General features: G+C 33.9%; 3 protein-coding genes across 4 annotated transcripts; all 3 read left to right on the forward strand.

Moving 5' to 3' along the window:
• The first annotated feature begins 1,790 nt into the window (after nucleotides 1-1,790).
• LOC140041818 (uncharacterized) lies at nucleotides 1,791-6,795 on the forward strand. The gene is made up of 7 exons (XM_072087659.1): nucleotides 1,791-1,893; nucleotides 4,408-4,446; nucleotides 4,889-5,011; nucleotides 5,129-5,251; nucleotides 5,730-5,843; nucleotides 6,558-6,671; nucleotides 6,782-6,795. The coding sequence occupies exons 1-7, from the start codon at nucleotides 1,806-1,808 to the stop codon at nucleotides 6,793-6,795; spliced, it is 615 nt and encodes a 204-aa protein (XP_071943760.1). The 5' UTR covers nucleotides 1,791-1,805.
• Nucleotides 6,796-7,295: 500 nt separating this feature from the next.
• Nucleotides 7,296-13,162, forward strand: LOC140046802 (uncharacterized). Its single transcript, XM_072091530.1, has 8 exons — nucleotides 7,296-7,489; nucleotides 8,419-8,532; nucleotides 8,843-8,968; nucleotides 9,152-9,274; nucleotides 9,566-9,889; nucleotides 10,156-10,419; nucleotides 11,015-11,188; nucleotides 11,583-13,162. Exons 1-8 carry the CDS (start codon nucleotides 7,390-7,392, stop codon nucleotides 11,699-11,701), a joined length of 1,344 nt encoding a protein of 447 aa, XP_071947631.1. The 5' UTR covers nucleotides 7,296-7,389; the 3' UTR covers nucleotides 11,702-13,162.
• Nucleotides 13,163-15,256: 2,094 nt separating this feature from the next.
• LOC140057519 (uncharacterized) lies at nucleotides 15,257-18,811 on the forward strand. Of its 2 annotated transcripts, none has more exons than XM_072103217.1 (4): nucleotides 15,257-16,302; nucleotides 16,662-16,716; nucleotides 17,490-17,623; nucleotides 18,253-18,811. In XM_072103217.1, exons 1-4 carry the CDS (start codon nucleotides 16,285-16,287, stop codon nucleotides 18,517-18,519), a joined length of 474 nt encoding a protein of 157 aa, XP_071959318.1. In that variant the 5' UTR covers nucleotides 15,257-16,284; the 3' UTR covers nucleotides 18,520-18,811. The 2 variants fall into 2 exon arrangements, with proteins under 2 accessions (XP_071959318.1, XP_071959325.1); XM_072103224.1 differs by having other exon boundaries at nucleotides 17,493-17,623.
• The last annotated feature ends 61 nt before the right edge of the window (nucleotides 18,812-18,872 follow it).

Here is an 18,872-nt window from a genome sequence, read left to right on the forward strand (position 1 = left end):
CTGCTGAAATACACGCGAGGGTTTAGACGACGTCACTGGGGACGACACGTCATCAATAAATAGACGTGTTTCCACGTTTTGCATTGACAGAACATTCGTCTGTATTAGTTATTTCTGGAAGTTGTGTTGTCGTGTGTTTATGATTGAATTCTTTTTTTACTTTGTATCTGATTAACTGTTGACCTCAACTATTGACCTCAACTATAATCGAATTAATTTTTATAATATTAATTAGTGAGGTGGGGGACCGGGGGAGGGGTCATTTTGGAATTTAGTATCGGAACTTGTTTTGTTCTTCATCGACATATTATTATGTACTTAAATTTTAAATTTCAACCAGCGTAGAAAGAGTGCGCTTGTATGTTATCTCACTCACACCAACCACCTTGGATCCAATATTAGCATTTTTAATGTGTATACTTATAGCAGAGAAGATTATTGCCTGATTATACTTTTGTATAGGACAATAATTCCCAACACTAAAGCGCCGAGTTGACAATGACAAGCGACAGTTAGAATAACCCATCGCTTGTAATTGGTCAAATTTTACGTTGCGCTTATGTCCTTTCGTTGCGTCCTATTGGAAACCAAGCTTAACCCAAGCATCACATGTATTTTATTTTAATGTTTAAAATATTCAGCAAAAATCATCATTATATAAATCCCAAGGCAAATTACTGAAAAAAAGGAAATGCTGTGGGTTCAGAGTTCATAATAAAATAGGCAAAAACTACATAAAAACGATAAAGTAAAACAGCCAGAAATAATGCGCAGAGATTGCGGGCAACACTAGCCTTTCATCAGTGCTCTTCACCAGTGCACTTCATAATAATATATAAATATAACTCCAAAAGGCACAATTGCCAATACATGACTCACTAATAATCCGCTAATACATTTTATTGTGCCAAGTTTAAATAAAACCACAGATGTACACTATCATAGTGATTCATACTTTTGATTATTCATCTTTCTAATACAATACTTAAACCATTTCCTTGAACTATGCCTATAGTTCTTCACAATGTTTTTTTTATCATTTTTTCTTCATTTATATTCACTTATGATTCCTCCTAAAAATAAATTTGTAAACCATTTTTTTTTCAAATATCAATTTTAAAGTATCATTTTATTGTGGATCGAAAAAAAATATTTACAAGAAAAAACTGTAATTTAAAGAAAAATTGTAAACCTTAGATGAATTGTTTTTTTATATTAATATTAGGCCTATGCATTTATTATAATTTATTTATTATTATAATGTAACTGAATAACGTAAATGGAGGATTCATATTGCTAAAATTGCAATAGGACAGTATTTCCATTTCAGCACTTCATTTTACAATTCGTGTGGGTTGTTTTAGTCCGTCTCTCAACCATCCCTAAATCCGCGACTGAACTTTATTAAAACTAAAAATGGCCTACTAACAAATTGATGATTCATCGTTATATTTGTATATTTTACCATACGCATAAACGTATCAACGTACACAAATAGGAAAAATAATGTATATGATTAGAAAACCGACGATGCATTGCAACTTAAAAGGCTAAAAAATGACTGTGCATTAACTATTTAATTTAATTCAATCACAAAACATTAATGGCAATCTTTAGTACACACTTTATAGCGCTTGAATGACATCCCCCTTTAAATATAAGTTTTTGGATGCAATGTATAACTGTGACGGAAGTGAGATTATTAGCAGGAAATTTCGTCGAATTGCATACGTTGCTGCTATGTTTACCTCCTAACCATTACAACACTATTCCTCCCTGCGACGATACAAGCTAAACCTCGCAAAATGCGCCTAATACTGGTTTCCTTGGTTACTATTTTAACATGTTCTGTACAAGTTTTGGGATCTACTACAGCTAACGGCTACAAATATGGTAAGTGAATTATTGTTATTTTTTAGTTATGTTTTCGTTTTTGTGTGCGTTGCATTTCATGTGCACGTAAAAAATAAGTATCCACGCGCACACGTACTGCTGGGAAAACCAATGCAAATGATTGCAATTTGCTACACAGATTCTGCGGCGAGACAGACACGGCTTAGACGCAACTTAGACCTAAGCTTGGTTCCCACTAGAACGTAACGCAAGGACGTAAACGCAACGCAAGCGTTTTAACCAATGACAAGCGAAGTTATATACAGTTAGCAATCACAAGCGAATAAGCCATCGCTTGTGATTGGTTAAAACGCTTGCGTTGCGTTTATGTCCTTGCGTTACGTTCTAGTGGGAACCAAGCTTTAGACTTAGTTCCTCCTGTTCTCTAAAGAACATTGGGCAGCAACATCTGATCTCCATTTCACTCGGTTTAGCGCTTGTATCTTGGCATCCTCCCAATTGAGGCCCATTTTCTCCAGATCTTTTGCCATTGTTCTCTTCTATGTAGTAGCTGGTCTTCCTGGTTTCCGCTTACCACCGTTTGGTATCCAATCAAGAGAAGTCTTTGGATGTCTGCCCTCTTCCATGCTTAGGGTGTGACCTAACAACTTCAGACTGCGTTCCATCACAATGGTGCTGAGTTGCCTCTGGTCTGAGAGGCAACGGTAAACGAAAAAAACCTAAACATTTTTCGAGATAATGTACATAAGTAAATAATACATGGTTTATTTGCATTAATCTTCATTTTTTATTTAATGAAAATTTTTACCAGGCCATATGCGAATAACAGTTAAGCTTGGTTCCCACTTGGACGCAACGTAAGCGAGTTGACCAATGACAAGGGACAGTTAGAATAATCCATCGCTTGTGATTGGTCAAATCCCTTACGTTGCGTTACGTCGTTGTGTTGCGTCTCTAGTGGGAACCAAGCATTACTATAGAGAAGGATAAAAATAAAGGATCGGCGTTAAAGCTTGGTTCCCACTAGAACGCAACGCAATGACGTAACGCAACGCAAAGTGATTTGACCAATCTCAATTAGCGATGGATTATTCGAACAGTCGCGTGTGATTGGTAAACTCGCTTGCGTTGCGTCTACATCATTGCGTTGTGTTCTAGTGGGAACCAAGCTTAAAGCGCATTTAGACCGTAAGAAAAATGTACCAATGGATTTTCGCCTTTAAGTGCGTATAATTATATTTTTATTGTAAATCATATAATTCGCTATGTCTTGCTCATTTTCCCCTTGCCTCACTATGTTTTTACTGAATTATTTGAACAGATTAAATTATTTAGACTGAAGTAATTTCGTATAACAATTTGAACCGGGTGCAAAATATACGTTCGAATCCCCATTTTTTCTCCAATAAGTTCAATATCAATAATCAGTACGGTACTCAATATACTTATTATTGAGATTTTTTAAAGTCTGGATACGTACAAATAAATCCAATCGTTTTGTCATCAATTAAACAATCTTTCCCAGGAGATGGTTATTTAAATAGAATTATAAATCGTATTCAAACAGATCAAATAACTGTATCCTGCTGCTGAAAACGGAACAGTTATATTAGGAGTCATCGGCTTATCATCTCACATGTACGGTCTCACATTCACTAATTTTATCCCGTTATTCTGGATATACATAGACATAGACAACGTAAGGACGTGGACGCAAGCGAGTTGACCAATAACAAGGGACAGTTAGAATAATCCATCGCTTGTGATTGGTCAAATCCTTTACGTTGCGTAGACATAGACTTAGATATACTTTATTGTCACATAATAAATATAAAATATGAGACTCATCTCATGTCTACAACAGCAGGACCACTAATACTATCGGACTAGAGCTATATCGCGGTACATATTTCGTACGCTGCTGCACACGTACTTATGGTACAGGTTATACGCATGGTACATGTTATGCACGCGTGATATGAGTTATGTAAGCATTGCACGTGTTATCTACGCATGTTTCAGGATTAAGCGCGTTTTGTACGTATAGTATACGCGTTGTACGGGTTGTGTACGCACGGTATCGTAGATGTGAGTGTGGTAGGCCTACGAGTTGTGCATGAGACAACAGTGTACTGTATCGGTATGTAGCATTGACTATACGACGCGTACGCGGTACTGGTAATTTATGCGTGGCACTGATTGTTCACGCGTTGTTCTGGTGGTTCACGCTATGGGGTACTTATTGTGTACGCTTGGAAATGGTTACGTGCACGCGATACTCGCGGAACAGGAATATCTATGTACGTATTTGTCAACATTAAGCCTTTATGGTTTAAATGAAACATTACTCAACAACTTGAATAAACAAGTTGAAATGAAATTATGTTAAGGAAGAATTTAATCTATATTAGCACAGACGAACAGAAGTAAAAATAAAATACAATTTTTCCCGTTTTTCTCACGTATTTCTCAATTATTACAATTTATCTTTTCGCATTTCAATTTCCTGTTATAGAAAATAATTGAATGATTTTCTCTTACTATCTTCTTCAGACTACTTTAGGCGGCGACAAGCTAGACAGATGGCCACGTGTAAGTGTTTTAAATGTTGCTTCTTTATTCGACATTAGGTGGCGTGTTTTATCATCAGTCAATGAAAAAAAATAACTTTAGGAAAAAAAAAATACATTTTTATAAATAATAATTAAAAAGTAATTGTTTGGCCTAGTATTAGAGTAGTAATTTAAATTGTTAACAAAATGTAACACACACTACATCTTCTTTACGTAGAATCATAATCTGCTTCATCGTTTACCATTATGGACGCATTCTTGTCAATTCCAAAAAGGTTATCACCTTATTGGTAGTATGTCATATCATCATAATCAAGAAAATTAAAGATAATAGTATTTTCAAGATTATCACGATTGTCAATAATCATCAAACTGTTGTATCATCATTATCAAGCAAAGTAACCATATTTATCATATATTTTATTTATTATCAATCATTAAAACCATTTTTGTCGTCTTAGCTCAACCTAGTCCTTCTGCATGTGACCGTTCACCGTGTCTCAATGGTGCTACTTGTGAGTGGATGGATGTACCAATCACTTGCGACTGCGCAGTGGGGTTCACGGGACCGGTTTGCGAAATAGGTAAGTTCACCTGTCCCAAACGGTTTCAATCCGGGTAAATTAGTCCCACACTGATCAAAGGACAAGATTAACAAACACTTCTTTTTTTATCTTTGTCTTTATTTTTATTTTATTTAGATATCGATGAATGTGCATCGTCACCGTGCACAAATAATGGCTATATGTCCCGATGTGTTGACTATATCAACGGCTACGAATGCGAGTGCCCGGTTGGTTTTGGTGGAAGCGAATGCTCAGTGGGTAAGATACAGAAATGAAAAATCACTTAGAGACCAAAAGCACCTGAACAATGTTGTGTATTACCAATGATATTATAGAAACTTAATTGGCATGTTTTACAAGATAGATGCCTAACTATTATTTAAATAACTCTTTCATTTGTTATATAACTGAATCAACTTTTTTCAACATATTAAAACTCTTAAAAAATATATATATAAAATATCAGAAATTATAATGTTTTACTCAAATATGAATATGAAGAAATAAATGTTTATTTGAATTGAATTGAATTGAGGTACCGGTGCAGTTGCTGCGCATGACACGAGCATTCCTATTTATAACTGTAGGCCTATACATTCAATTGTTCTGTTGGATGGCACTGACAGGCACGTGTTTCTGAACACGTATTGTTTTAAAATGTGTTTGGCATTAAATGATATTGAATATACTAGAATCAAAACAATGGTTCAGCCTTTTTATTTTTATTTTTTTCTAGAGTTAAATGAGTGTGATTCGGATCCCTGTCAGAATAATGGTCACTGTAGAGATCGATTCAACGGTTTTACATGTTTATGTACTCGTGGTTTTACAGGAACATTATGTGAAATAAGTAATAATTTTTTTAATAATTACATAATTGTTTAATTTTATTACATTTTTTATTTCATTTTACCTAATTAAAAAATGTCTTTTATTGTTATTTGAACTACTTGACCTAAGCCGTCCACACCGTCTGGGAGACATGTGATGGCTTCTGTTTCATGACTCTTGCCAGATCCTCCTATCTTGTGACATTCTAGTTGCACTCGTTATGGATCCTTGGTTTCTTGATGTGCAGTCTGCCTTTACACAGTCTAAACATTTCTTGGCTGGTTTCCCTCGTGGTCTAGTTCCTTGGACAATTGCGCCCAAGATTAGATTTAGATATCTTGTGGAGGGCATCCTATTGACATGTCCAAAATACCGGAGCCTCTTTATGGCTATCCTTTCAATTATGGTGTCGTTCAGCCCAAGGGTTTCTCTGATTTTGGTGTTTCTGATCTTGTCAAGTCTGTTATTGTTATTATATTCTGTTAATGTTTATTTCGTGTTTACTGATTTTTTACAATCTATTGGCCTATCTCGTAATTTTTTATAATGTTTAAATTAGTTTTTTATACTTTTTTTAACTTTAATTTCGTGTGGAATGTAGGCCTAAAATAATGTCCGTGTTACATATGATATATAATAATAATGCAATGTAAATCAAAATCAAAACGAAAAGAAATATAGTGTTGGAAATTATAAACGTTTTATTGGATGGTATCACATCGCTTTATTATAGATATCAATGAGTGTCGATCGTTCCCTTGTCAAAACCAAGGAAGATGCATTGATGGTGTCAACACGTTTACGTGTGAATGCAGATTCGGGTTTAACGGACAATTGTGTGAATCCGGTAAATTAAATACAAAAATATATAAAACAGTATGTACATGGCGCGCGGTAAAGCTCGCTGTTTTTAAAATGTAGGTACTAATACATGTTAGATGGCCTTATTTTATGCAGCAACCGTATCATAGGTAGACGATGTAGTATACGTGTATAGGATGTTAATCACTAATAACACTTCAGCTAGGAAACGCACACCATTCAAAAATGTACCTATCTAAGTGGATAGCCTACTAGTCTACTTAAATGGAAATCCTGAAATGATAATGAATTAAGTGAAATATTGAGTATTTAAGTGGCGATTGGCGGATAAGGCCATTATCATGATGTAGGCCTAGTATGTACAGTAGGCCTATGTATCCATTCTGTTCATATATGAATCTGTCCAAATGGCTTTATGTGTGTTCGATCAGAGGGAATACCGTATTGTTTCTAATAAACGCCCCCTTTTTTCCATATTTGTAATGATTGGCATTAAACGGAAATATTTAGTTCACCCACTAGCCACTGGACTTATTGCTGTTCAAATAACTAGCACACGGGATATGACCTAGATATAGCTTGCACATTAACTTGTTTTTCAACAATTAACCAACTTTTTAAGTAATTTAAAGCAGCCTGTTTAGGTAATTTTGGGTGTTAAAATTTACCTCCAATAAACTCTAAGATATTAACCGATTCTTTTCATTTTGACAGCGGTACTGCAGGTGTACGGGTGTGTAGCTATGCCGTGTAGAAACGGAGGTCGATGCATAGATGTACAAGGCGGTTTCCGGTGCGCATGTGCAAGGGGTTTTCACGGACGTACCTGTTCCCAGTATTCAGGTACGTGTGATTACGATTAAAGAAAAAAAAACATGAAAAATGAAGATTTATTAAATCAGACTTTGAATATGTTATTTTGTAGTTTTAATAAAGTGTATCACTTCCGTAGAAAAAAAGGAAAGAAATAACATGATAAATGGTTAAATTCAACCAAAAATCCATTGGCTGGCAGCCAATTTGACTATTTTTTGCTTTAAACTCCAATATTTCAGGTAAATGAATTTGTTTTCGGTCCAATTTTTGGTAGAAGTCAATAACTATTATGTGACATAAAATGGCATATTCAACAAAGACAATTTAACTTATTTTTCAGGGGACAATACATCTTTAACGTAATTTAAAAACACATTAATATTATATTTGTGAATACCTAAACATATATAATTTTTACTCAATAATTATATTAATGTACTTTAATTGTGTGCGCGTAAAAGTATGTCTTTAGGCGAATCGAAATTGGTATTTGCGATGCGAAAAAAAGTGTACCAATTCAGAGCTTAGGAAATGATTTCTCATGCATTCATGAGTATTCGTCATTCAAATCAAACAATTCAGCTGGCACGTGATAAAATTGGAATTGAAGATAATATTAGCTCCTTGTTGTAAAATAATATATAAAGGTCGATTCGCACGAAAACATTCACTTAGGGAAAAATGGATTTAGTTCTGTATAATTTTATACAATGATAATATATACCTATTTAGCAATTTAATTTTATATCAGAAATAAACAAATATACATAACAATACACAGAACAAAAGAAAAGAGTTCAAAATAGTAATCTAACGAATAGAATACAGTTGTTATTACCATATTGCATGATTAGAGAGATGTACGGGAGCTTAAAGTGACCATCCGTACTGAATAAGCTAACTAATACAACAATATAATATGATATTTATATCAATGCATTTTTTATTCATCATAGTGAGATCACAATGTCATATGTTTCCGTGTATGAACGGTGGAAGGTGCATTGAACAAAGACAAGGATATACGTGTCATTGTCATCATGGGTATACTGGATTTAACTGTGAAACGGGTAAGTATAGCCATGGAAACGCCTCAACTAAATAGGTCTAACATATAGCTTACTTAATGAGCCTAACTTAGCTTACCGATAGATGTTAGAATGAATATGTTACTGAAGTGAAATATTTCTGACAGGAGAAGAGAATTCTGCCAGTAACGAAGAGAATTAAGAAACATGTGATTCTTGTATTCTCTTAATACGAACATTTAGAAAGTTAATGAAGTCATCTGAATGCGAACTTAAGAAGATAGAGCAATGATGGAAATTAAGATGTGTCGTGTAAACAGTCACTATAATAGTGCATTATTTATTTTTAAAGCTACAGGTCTGGTAACAAATGGATGTGCACAGCGTCCATGTAGAAACGGAGGAAGATGTAATAATTTGGTGAACGGTTTCATCTGCACGTGTCCGTCTGGATTTACTGGCAAAAGATGTGAACGAGGTATGGCCTAGCTTAACAAAGATAGGTGGATGTAGGTTGACGCCTTTCCTAATCCACTGTGTGGAAAAAAAGAATCTTGTTTTCCAATCAAATTAAATATACACTTGTTGGCTACCCAGATATGATTAGGTTACATTACTGAGTTTTTACTGTTTTTGACTTTACTAATTATTTGTTTTTCAGAGATAGGAAAGTGCAGCCACTCAAATTGTTTGAACGGTGGAGTATGTGAGAGTGACAGAGAATTTACCTACTGCATATGCCCAGGAGGATACTCCGGTCGGATTTGTCAGTTTCACGAACAAGGTTTGAAATTAAAGATAGTTTTTACGCTTTAAAATTACGAACTGTGACACATAACTCCCATGCTTGTGAAAGAAACCAAATGTATGCGACGTTACGTTCTGTAAATATGCCTATATCACACTATTAACAAAACACAAATATTTTTATCGAGAACTAAACATTGTCCGACTATTAGCGTGATAAGTTTACTGTTACATTTTCTATAATAACGTTTCTAGCCATGCAGTTTCCTAACTGAAGACATAATAATTGTAATTACAATTCATTTACAAATAATTGTTCTTAATTCAGATTTTTTAGTTAGATTAGTTGGTGGTGAATTGGAAAATGAAGGCCGGGTCGAGGTGTATTACAAAAATAAATGGGGGCCTATTTCAGACGGCGAATGGACATTAGAAGACGCTAGTGCAGTCTGCCATCATCTAGGCTATCATTCAGCAACTGACGCTTTCTCACATTCAGAATACGGCAACAGCAATGATCCCGCTCAGATCTGTGAAATGATGTGCACAGGAAACGAACACGTCATTCATGATTGTGCACTTGACCAACCTACTGCTGGCGTAGGTTGTAAACACAAAGGGCACGTTGGAGTGATTTGTACTGATCTTCAGTGTAAGTTTTAAGTCAGTTTATTTCTTCAGACTACTTGCACAGTGGCTGTACATACATGCTTTCTGAAAAAATAATGGCGGCCACTGCGCGCCATAGTTATAATACATGTATAGAAGGTTTGAAAAAAACGTATTTTAAAATTTAATTTAGAATCACCACCAACAAGATATTTCATATACAACAAAAAAAGAAGAACCAATGAGTGAGTTCTTCACCAGACCTAAAACATTTTGCCAGTATGTTTATCGAAGCGATATTTTTTCCAGCTCCTTGTCCAGTATCATGGCGATCGTTGGGCTCGTCGTGTTATTACGTAGACCCTAAGCCTCGCACATGGGAAGAAGCAAGGAAAACTTGTCAGAAAACGGGCGCACGTTTGGCTCAAATCGCATCAGAACATGAAAATGAGTTTCTTAGAGATTATTTGGAAACCAACCATGGTGGATATTCTGCTGCTTGGATTGGACTGAGTGACGTCACAAAAGAAGGCACTTGGTCGTGGTTAGGTTTAAAGAACAGCTCATTTTACAGCAAGTTCATTTATTTTATTTTAATATAGAATTACCATAACATCATCATTGTTCAATAATTTCTAGCTGATCTATTTCTTATTTCGTCAAGAGTGATCTACATCTTTTCTATTTATTGTGTATTACAATTTTTATTAACATTGCTAGTATAAGTGCTCTGTAGTACTTTGTTAAAAGAATTCTAAAGTTGTTTTCGTATTCAAAAATGCTGATGATGGTGATGTTGACAAGATGACGCATGTGTAGATGATGTTGATTAAATTGATATTGATAATTCAGATGTTGATGAAGAAGATGTTGATGCGTATTTTGTTGATGATGAAGATGATGTTGATTAAGATGATGTTTATTAAGATTATACTGATGAAGATGATGCTGATGAAAGTTATGATGCATGATGTTTATGAAGATGATGGTGATGAAAATGATGTTGATGAAAATTATGATATTTATGAAGATGATGTTGATGAAGATGATATTGATGGAAATGATATTGATAAAGGTGATGATGGTATATATAGCCAGTCATCTTCATTCACCTTTACCATTTCCAACATTTCATTCACATTTTCCTAATTTATTTATAACTCTGAAGAATGGAACATTGGTGAACCAAACAATGGAGGAATGACGTCAATGATACGAACATCTAACTCAGTGATGATGTCAACAACGAATAATGGTCAAAATTGTGTTGAAATGTTATCAATCAATGGAAAATGGAACGATATTGAATGTTCTCTGAAACGATCGTCTGTTTGTGAAACAGGTCAGTTTAACAACGTTTTGGCGTTGACGATAATTAAATATTTTGCAGTTAAACGCTGATAGTATGTGTACGTCCTCTTGGTCACATTACGGTTGGTACTATCTACATTAACCCTAGATAGTAATGCAATGTTTACTGAGATTTGTGACTTTTACCAGGATAAGAAGCTAATTTGATTCGAGTCTTTCAGTCGATGTTTGCGTCTTGTGGCGTCTGCTTTTGTTATGCAAATGAGGTAATCCCAATCTGCCCATGCTCAGAAATTATATCTGAAAATGACTTCTATTTCTGCTTATGTAACTGTACTATAATAGTTATAGTAAATATTACTGTATCATCAAATATTTGAAAGCCTTGATATTATTTAATTTATTCATAATATTTTTATTTTCAGTTCAAGAAACAATGTCGTCTGTCAAAAAATTGTCTGCCGGTCTTATAGCCGTCATAACAGTGATTGTGATCGTATTCATCGTTGGTGGCGTTGTAACAGCTTGCCTTGTTTTAACATAACACGGAGAAAAAACAACCTCATACTCATAAAATTAAAAACCCTAAAATTTAATTAAATAAATAGACCATTAGCGTGGCCTTTAAATAGATGGATAATAATACTCTTTAGTGATAATGATGACAGGGTGTGCAACCGTTGTTTTTTTTTTTTTTTTTTTTACTGAGATTGTAAGATGGTATCCGATTGTGTAGAGCATTATCGGAAGTATGAATCATCTTACACAAATATTTCGAAATCATAAAATACATATTTCTTCTTGTGTAAAACGAACACTTCCGAAATTCAATACTAAAAAAACCAAAATACAGTATAGGCCTACCGTTTTAATCTTAGAAATTTCAACATTTTCTGGCAACATAACCGGACACATGTAATAGCTCTGATGTTTTCTAGGCCTATGTTCTTATTCTTTGGTCTTTGCCATAGAAAAACCCTCGTTTTCTGATTTTCTAATCTAGGAATCCGAGCTTAAATATTTCGGTGATAGTACTATTTTCACGCTTGTATATGACTACATTTTGTTTGTGTTATTATAATTTCACACTGATTCTATACCAATCTTTGCGGGTCATGTTTTGGTCTCACATGTATATATCATGTATAATAAGTTAATTAACAATACCACTCTGAAATGTATATAATATTATTCTTAAAGTATAAAGATTTATTGTTATCATAGTGTTCTTTAGTTAATATGTCTTAAATACTATTTCTATTGTCAGGCGCACTTGCATTTATTAAACTAAACATCCTCTTCTAGGAGAAACCTAGGCCATAGAATGGCGGCGCTTTGGATGCAGAGTATAGTATACACATAATGATCGTTTAATAGTGCGTACTATTGCACGCCATGTGACCCACATTCGTCCAATCAAATGACAGGAATTTATTTAGGTGTTATATAATAGCAGTTATGAACGGCTTCATTTTCGATTGCGTAGATCGTTACTTTAGTTGAATTAAAATATACACAATATTTGTGTTGATAATTTTGTTATTAAATATTCATTAGTTACCGATAATTGTTACCGTTATTATGCATCGATATTTCTCTTCAGAGAATTATAATTACAATGTCAATCTTTCCTATTTTACAAGTGTGTAGGCATGCTATTTAACAGTTTCAAAATAACAATGCATTATTAATTTTTAAATTCATTAAAACGAAATTGCATACATTTTTCAATAAATTGACTTAATTTACAGCAGTCGTGTTATTTTTAATAAATCAGTGTCTCCCAAGAGAGTCAAAATTACCTCAGTTTGAATAGCAGTACGTGTCTCTGTAGGACCGGCGACCGGACCATGTATATATAAGTCCGTACTCTGGTTATTGTACCTTTTAAGTATGATTCTGAAATCTCAAATTGAATACAAAACATAATAGTAAATTCCCAAATAAGCAGCGCACTATCAGCAAATACGAGATCGCCTAACTAAAATAACAATATTGATGAGAAACCCGCAAAACGGTTAATGAATAATGAATTAATTGAAAGACGATGAAGGTGACAACGTAATGAATATTAAATAAGAATTCACGCTCATTAATGTCTTGTTTGTCTCGCTGCTGTTTTAAACAAAACTTGGAAACAATCAATTTCGTTACCATAAGAACATTTATTTCAAAATATAAAAAGGTGGAAATTTGACCATTTTTCTATATGTTTCTTAAGTCTATAAGATGATTATAACTCAATTAAGTCGCATATATTGCAATATTATCGCATAATTATAGTATTTTTTATATTGGTCATTTTTGGAAAAAATCCCAGGTATTTTTTACGAAAAATTATCAAATTTCAACCTTTTATTTTTTGACATAAATGGTTACTATACGTCTATAAGATGATTATTACGCAATATATGCGCATATATAGCTATATAATTGTATAACAATAGTATTTAAAAAAGTACGTATTTTGGACTTTTTTTGGAAATTTTCTAAAAATGGCCGATTTTCGACCCTTTTATTTTTTGATATAAATGGTTACTATTGCATAATAAACGTGCGCAGAGACGAATAATGGGTTCTGCGCATGTCAATTATGCTATAGTAACCAGTTTTGACATAAATGGTTACTATAGCATAATAAACATGCGCAGAGTCGACTTATGGGTTTTTCGCATGTTAATTGTGCTATAGTAACCAGTTTTATCGAAAAATAAAAAGGTCGATAATTGGCCATTTAAAAAAAAATCCCTGTACTATAGTACAGGGAAATTTTCGAAAAATGGCCGATTTTCGACCCTTTTATTTTTTGACATAAATGGTTACTATTGCATAATAAACATGCGCAGAGACGAATAATGGGTTCTGCGCATGTCAATTGTGCCATAGTAACCAGTTTTGATATAAATGGTTAGGGATTTTTTTCGAAACATTGCCAAATTTCTACCTTTTTATTTGTTGACACAATTTAAATGGTTACTAACGTCTATAAGGTGATTATAACACAATATATGCGCATATATGGCAATATTATCGCATAATTTTTGCCATTTTTAAAAAAAATACCTGTACTACAGGAATTTTGTCGAAAAATGGCCAAATGTTTATATTTTGTCATAATTTCTTGACATAAATGATCTATAGTACAGGGATTTTTTTTTCTAAAAAGGGCCAAATTATCGACAGTTTAAAATATGTATGGAGGTAACATGCGCAGACCACATCATGTGATTCTGCGCATAATAGTTATATAATTTCAAAAATGAATTTCTTTCTTCGCAAATTTCCTGTACTTGGTAGAGGGATTTTTTGAAAAAATTGTTTAAAATGTGTATTGAGGTTTGTGATCCTGCGCATGTCGTATGTGCTATAGTAACCAGTTTTGATATAAATGGTTAGGGATTTTTTTCGAAACATTGCCAAATTTCTACCTTTTTATTTGTTGACACAATTTAAATGGTTACTAACGTCTATAAGGTGATTATAACACAATATATGCGCATATATGGCAATATTATCGCATAATTTTTGCCATTTAAAAAAAAAATACCTGTACTACAGGAATTTTGTCGAAAAATGGCCAAATGTTTATATTTTGTCATAATTTCTTGACATAAATGATCTATAGTACAGGGATTTCTTTTTCTAAAAAGGGCCAATTATCGACAGTTTAAAATATGTATGGAGGTAACATGCGCAGACCACATCATGTGATTCTGCGCATAATAGTTATATAATTTCAAAAATGAATTTCTTTCTTCGCAAATTTCCTGTACTTAGTAGAGGGATTTTTTGAAAAAATTTTTAAAATGTGTATTGAGGTTTGTGATCCTGCGCATGTCGTTATTTAAAAAAAGTAAATGGGTCGAATTTTATTATCATAATTGACATACGCAGAATCACAAACATGTGTTATGCGCAAGTTACCTCAATACATAATGAGTTTTTAAAAATATGTGCGATAACCACATAATAATAACAATCACATAATGTGTTCTGCGCATGTCAACTATGATAATAGTAACCACTTATGTGAAGGGTAGAAATGTTGTACCATAAGTATATATTTAGATATATTTATAAATACATTGAAACTTGAGAGAAAATACATACAAAAAAAGGAAAGGTAAATTAAGCGTATCTATCAATTTGAAAGTATAGGCAATTACATGTATTATTCATGTATATCAATGGTGTTGAAGATCAATATCAAATGAAGCATGTCACTCAAGATTAAATTTAAATGCGACAGCGTTTTAACCAATTATTTTTTTGAGAGAATTTGCGATTCAATTCTCGTTAGACATTATCATCTGGCTTTTATAAGAAGCACATCAAGTCAGAAGAAACCACGGTCAAACGGATACAATAATATCATCTCATAGTCGATAACCAATATAGTAGGTTTACATTACCGAGGCTTCAGGGAAAAACCCAACTAGAGTGTACACAAATTGAGTGGTACGTACTTATACGCATAATTATACTTATTCTTCTTATTCTTTATTGCCAATCAACAACAAACAAACAACAACTACAAAGTAAGTGGCAGGAAACACAAAAGGGAACTAAATCCATACTAAAGCTTGTTCCACACTTGGAGGCAACGCAACGACGAGGGCGCAATGCAAGTGAGTTGACCACTCACAAGCGACAGTTTAAGTGATCCATTGTGCCGTGATTGGTCAAAATACTCGCGTTGACGCACAACACGCGAACCACATCTCTTCTTGCCTACTAATAAGCTGAAGTTTACGAATTTACGAAATTACGAGATAAAATTACGAGATAAAGTTTGGAGCTTACACGCACTTGGTGCCTGTACGAAGATACATATTTTTTTGATATAAGGAAAGACCTCATACATCTCTCGGCAGATAATGAGCGTTGATGATCAAACAAGGGACTTAAACCAGTTTTTAAAAAAACCTGTGAAGATAGTTGGAATTTGAGCAGATGTGTCGCGCTGCATGGTAAATAAAAGTACCTCATACCTATCTTGGCATATAACACTCAGAGAGCTGAGTTCACGGATAACGGTTTTCAAGACAAACTCTGTAAACACTGTTGGATTTTATACGGACAAATTCGTGAAATGCATTTGACTATTCCGAACCTACAAAATAGTGTATGCAATTGAATTACAAGGTAGGTCATGGATAATTATAATAATAATGTTTTATAATAATAAAGTTTTATAATAATATAATATATACAGTAGCCCATAACATCGTACCGACATTAGGCCTATCTATATTGAGTAGGTTAATTGTCACTGGATATCAAATTTAAACTTAAAGGACGGGATTTTATAATCTTTTGTCCCGCAGGGAAAAAATATACTAATAAATAATGTGTAAATTTATAAAGCGCACATTTCCATAATAAAATAAAAATCATCAATACAATCCAATGTTTTCAAGTAGTCTTTTAAACTGACTTGTTCTCCAAGTTACGTATACTGTATTATTAATGTATATAATAATATAAATTATTATTCATTTCAGTACGTTAATGTTATAAGAGAGAAAAACACGATGGAGCACACCTTATTTTTACTTGGTAAGTAGGCCCGAGATTGTCATAACTAAATATTCCTGTCCAACTCATAAACATTTATTATTTTCATTTTTTGATGACTGTAATTAATGTATAGTCTCCGTGAATGTTACGGAGAATTAGTAGTTCGCGATTTTACTATTGGTAACATTAATAAGAAAGGACTTAGTTTCCAAACAAAACATCGTTTTTAAATAAAAATCCCAAACATTAGGCCGCTGGACTTTACAGCAAACATGGTCCACTTCTGCCAAAATCAGTTTGTGTCTCTATGTCTGAAATAACTAAATATCACGGAAAAGTATTCGGGAAGGTGTCAGAACAAACTTATGAAAGTGAAGAGTTGTTGTTTAAATGAATGAACGGGCGTGTCGAGGTTTACGTAATAAGTAATGATTTAGCTCTAGGACCTTTTGTTTAACATATTGTCGACGACCGCTTGAGAACGCTGTACCGCGAGTTCCGACTTTTAACAGGAAGTAGCTGCTAAGCAAAATTACGTAATCGACACTTCTCGGAATATTGACACGGGCCTTATTTCCGCAGACAATATGCGTACAAAAGGTAGATGTTTTCTAGATGGTACTGTACCGTGACAAGTATGGGTCACTGTAGAATATCTGCTAATATACATATCGACACCTTACACTCCTTAAGCAATTAAGTTTATAATTACACTCAATAAATCATCACAATGCTATAAAACCAGTCAATTATTACTCGTGTATTTTATTTTATGATCTCTATCAATACGTGTGATTGATCTTTTAACTTAGTAGCTGTCTGGCTACTGCCTAGTACGTCAGCATTTAAGTGCCTGCAATGCAATGATATTATGATGCAAGATTCTGACTGTAAGCTTATCCCATCAAACGTCAGCATAGAGGTGGAGTGTTCAACGTTTTGCTTTGTACGTATATTTGTATCATTTTAGTGTTCTTTTGAAATCGATTAACACATTATTAACCTACGTGCATACTTGTTCCGTTTGTATGGAATGGTACGGCCCTATTCGTTACGATAGCCCTATTCAGGATAATTATTTAACTACTACGAATTAGCTTAATTGGTCAGATTTTAGCCCTTTGAACCCCAAACCTCCGCACCATTACCCACTAGCCATCAATCTGTAGCCATATCTCTAGATGGGACCACCGTACAACTAAAATACAGTACACTACGTCAGAGTAGGGTAAACATCTGACCAATTACTGCAATATGAAAAAACAACGCCGCCTTATTCCGTTCCTTGAGATGGAGTGAATAAATAATTAGGAAAACCAACCAATATTTTGGAAAAATAAAGGGTCTTCAAAACAAATGCCGAGAATCGTCTTCGTACTGGCCCTTAAGAATTTATGCTTATGGTCACGTGACAATACTCAATCAAAATTCTATGAATAATGGCATGAACACAACCTGAATATTTTTGCAAGAAAAAACCTTTCTGACGTCAATTGGACTTGATGTGACAAATTTGCTTTACGTAAGAGACACGTACCGAATTGATTTTCCTTCTTTTTTTGTGAATTTGATTAGACAAAAATGCATATAGCAGCTGGAATTGACATAGATGTGGAGCGAGGGTGCACCGAAGATGAGGAGTGCGATGAAGAGGATTTATGTGGAGGTATTACACAAACAGGACTTTGTTCAAATTGCTGTCGAGAGAACAATTGCAATAACGGGTATCCCAAGGGTGTTGTTAATTCTTCAAATAATATTCTTTGTAAATATTATGGATACATTTTTCTTATATTTGCACATGCTCAAATGATCATGTTTAACATATTCATAGATTCATGAAACTTGGGTGTTAGACCTATACCTACTAATATTAAGTGTCGAAATTATTAGCACCAGATTCTAGTAAGTTCTATATCATAGAGACAATAAACATGAAGTTTGCCTGTTTCTCAATTACGTTATGCTAACGCTTCGGTAAGTCAGTTGTTTGGCTAAATGGTTAGCATTTCAGCTTCCTTTTCTTAAAGACAAGGGTTGGAATCAGGAGAGATATTATTTATATGATTAGGTTCAGACAATGTTCCTTTTATCGTCGCTTGACATGAAACATCCCCGCAGTGTATTGTATCTAAAGCTTGGTTCCACTATTGACGCAACGTAACGCAATCTACGCAACGTAAACAAATGCCATT

Source organism: Antedon mediterranea, chromosome 1 (assembly GCF_964355755.1).
Source record: "Antedon mediterranea chromosome 1, ecAntMedi1.1, whole genome shotgun sequence".
In the NCBI taxonomy this organism is placed as follows: Eukaryota; Metazoa; Echinodermata; class Crinoidea; order Comatulida; family Antedonidae; genus Antedon; species Antedon mediterranea.

Bases quoted from the DNA above. Each gene is read 5' to 3' on its own strand.
- LOC140041818 (XM_072087659.1), top strand. From the start codon at position 1,806: ATGCGCCTAATACTGGTTTCCTTGGTTACTATTTTAACATGTTCTGTA. The intron at 5,012-5,128 runs GTAAGTTCACCT...TATTTTATTTAG, and splicing joins GGGACCGGTTTGCGAAATAG to ATATCGATGAATGTGCATCG. The intron at 5,252-5,729 runs GTAAGATACAGA...ATTTTTTTCTAG, and splicing joins TGGAAGCGAATGCTCAGTGG to AGTTAAATGAGTGTGATTCG.
- LOC140046802 (XM_072091530.1), top strand. From the start codon at position 7,390: ATGCCGTGTAGAAACGGAGGTCGATGCATAGATGTACAAGGCGGTTTC. The intron at 7,490-8,418 runs GTACGTGTGATT...TATTCATCATAG, and splicing joins TACCTGTTCCCAGTATTCAG to TGAGATCACAATGTCATATG. The intron at 9,275-9,565 runs GTTTGAAATTAA...TTCTTAATTCAG, and splicing joins TTGTCAGTTTCACGAACAAG to ATTTTTTAGTTAGATTAGTT.
- LOC140057519 (XM_072103217.1), top strand. The intron at 16,717-17,489 runs GTAAGTAGGCCC...CTTTTAACTTAG, and splicing joins GCACACCTTATTTTTACTTG to TAGCTGTCTGGCTACTGCCT. The intron at 17,624-18,252 runs GTACGTATATTT...GAATTTGATTAG, and splicing joins AGTGTTCAACGTTTTGCTTT to ACAAAAATGCATATAGCAGC.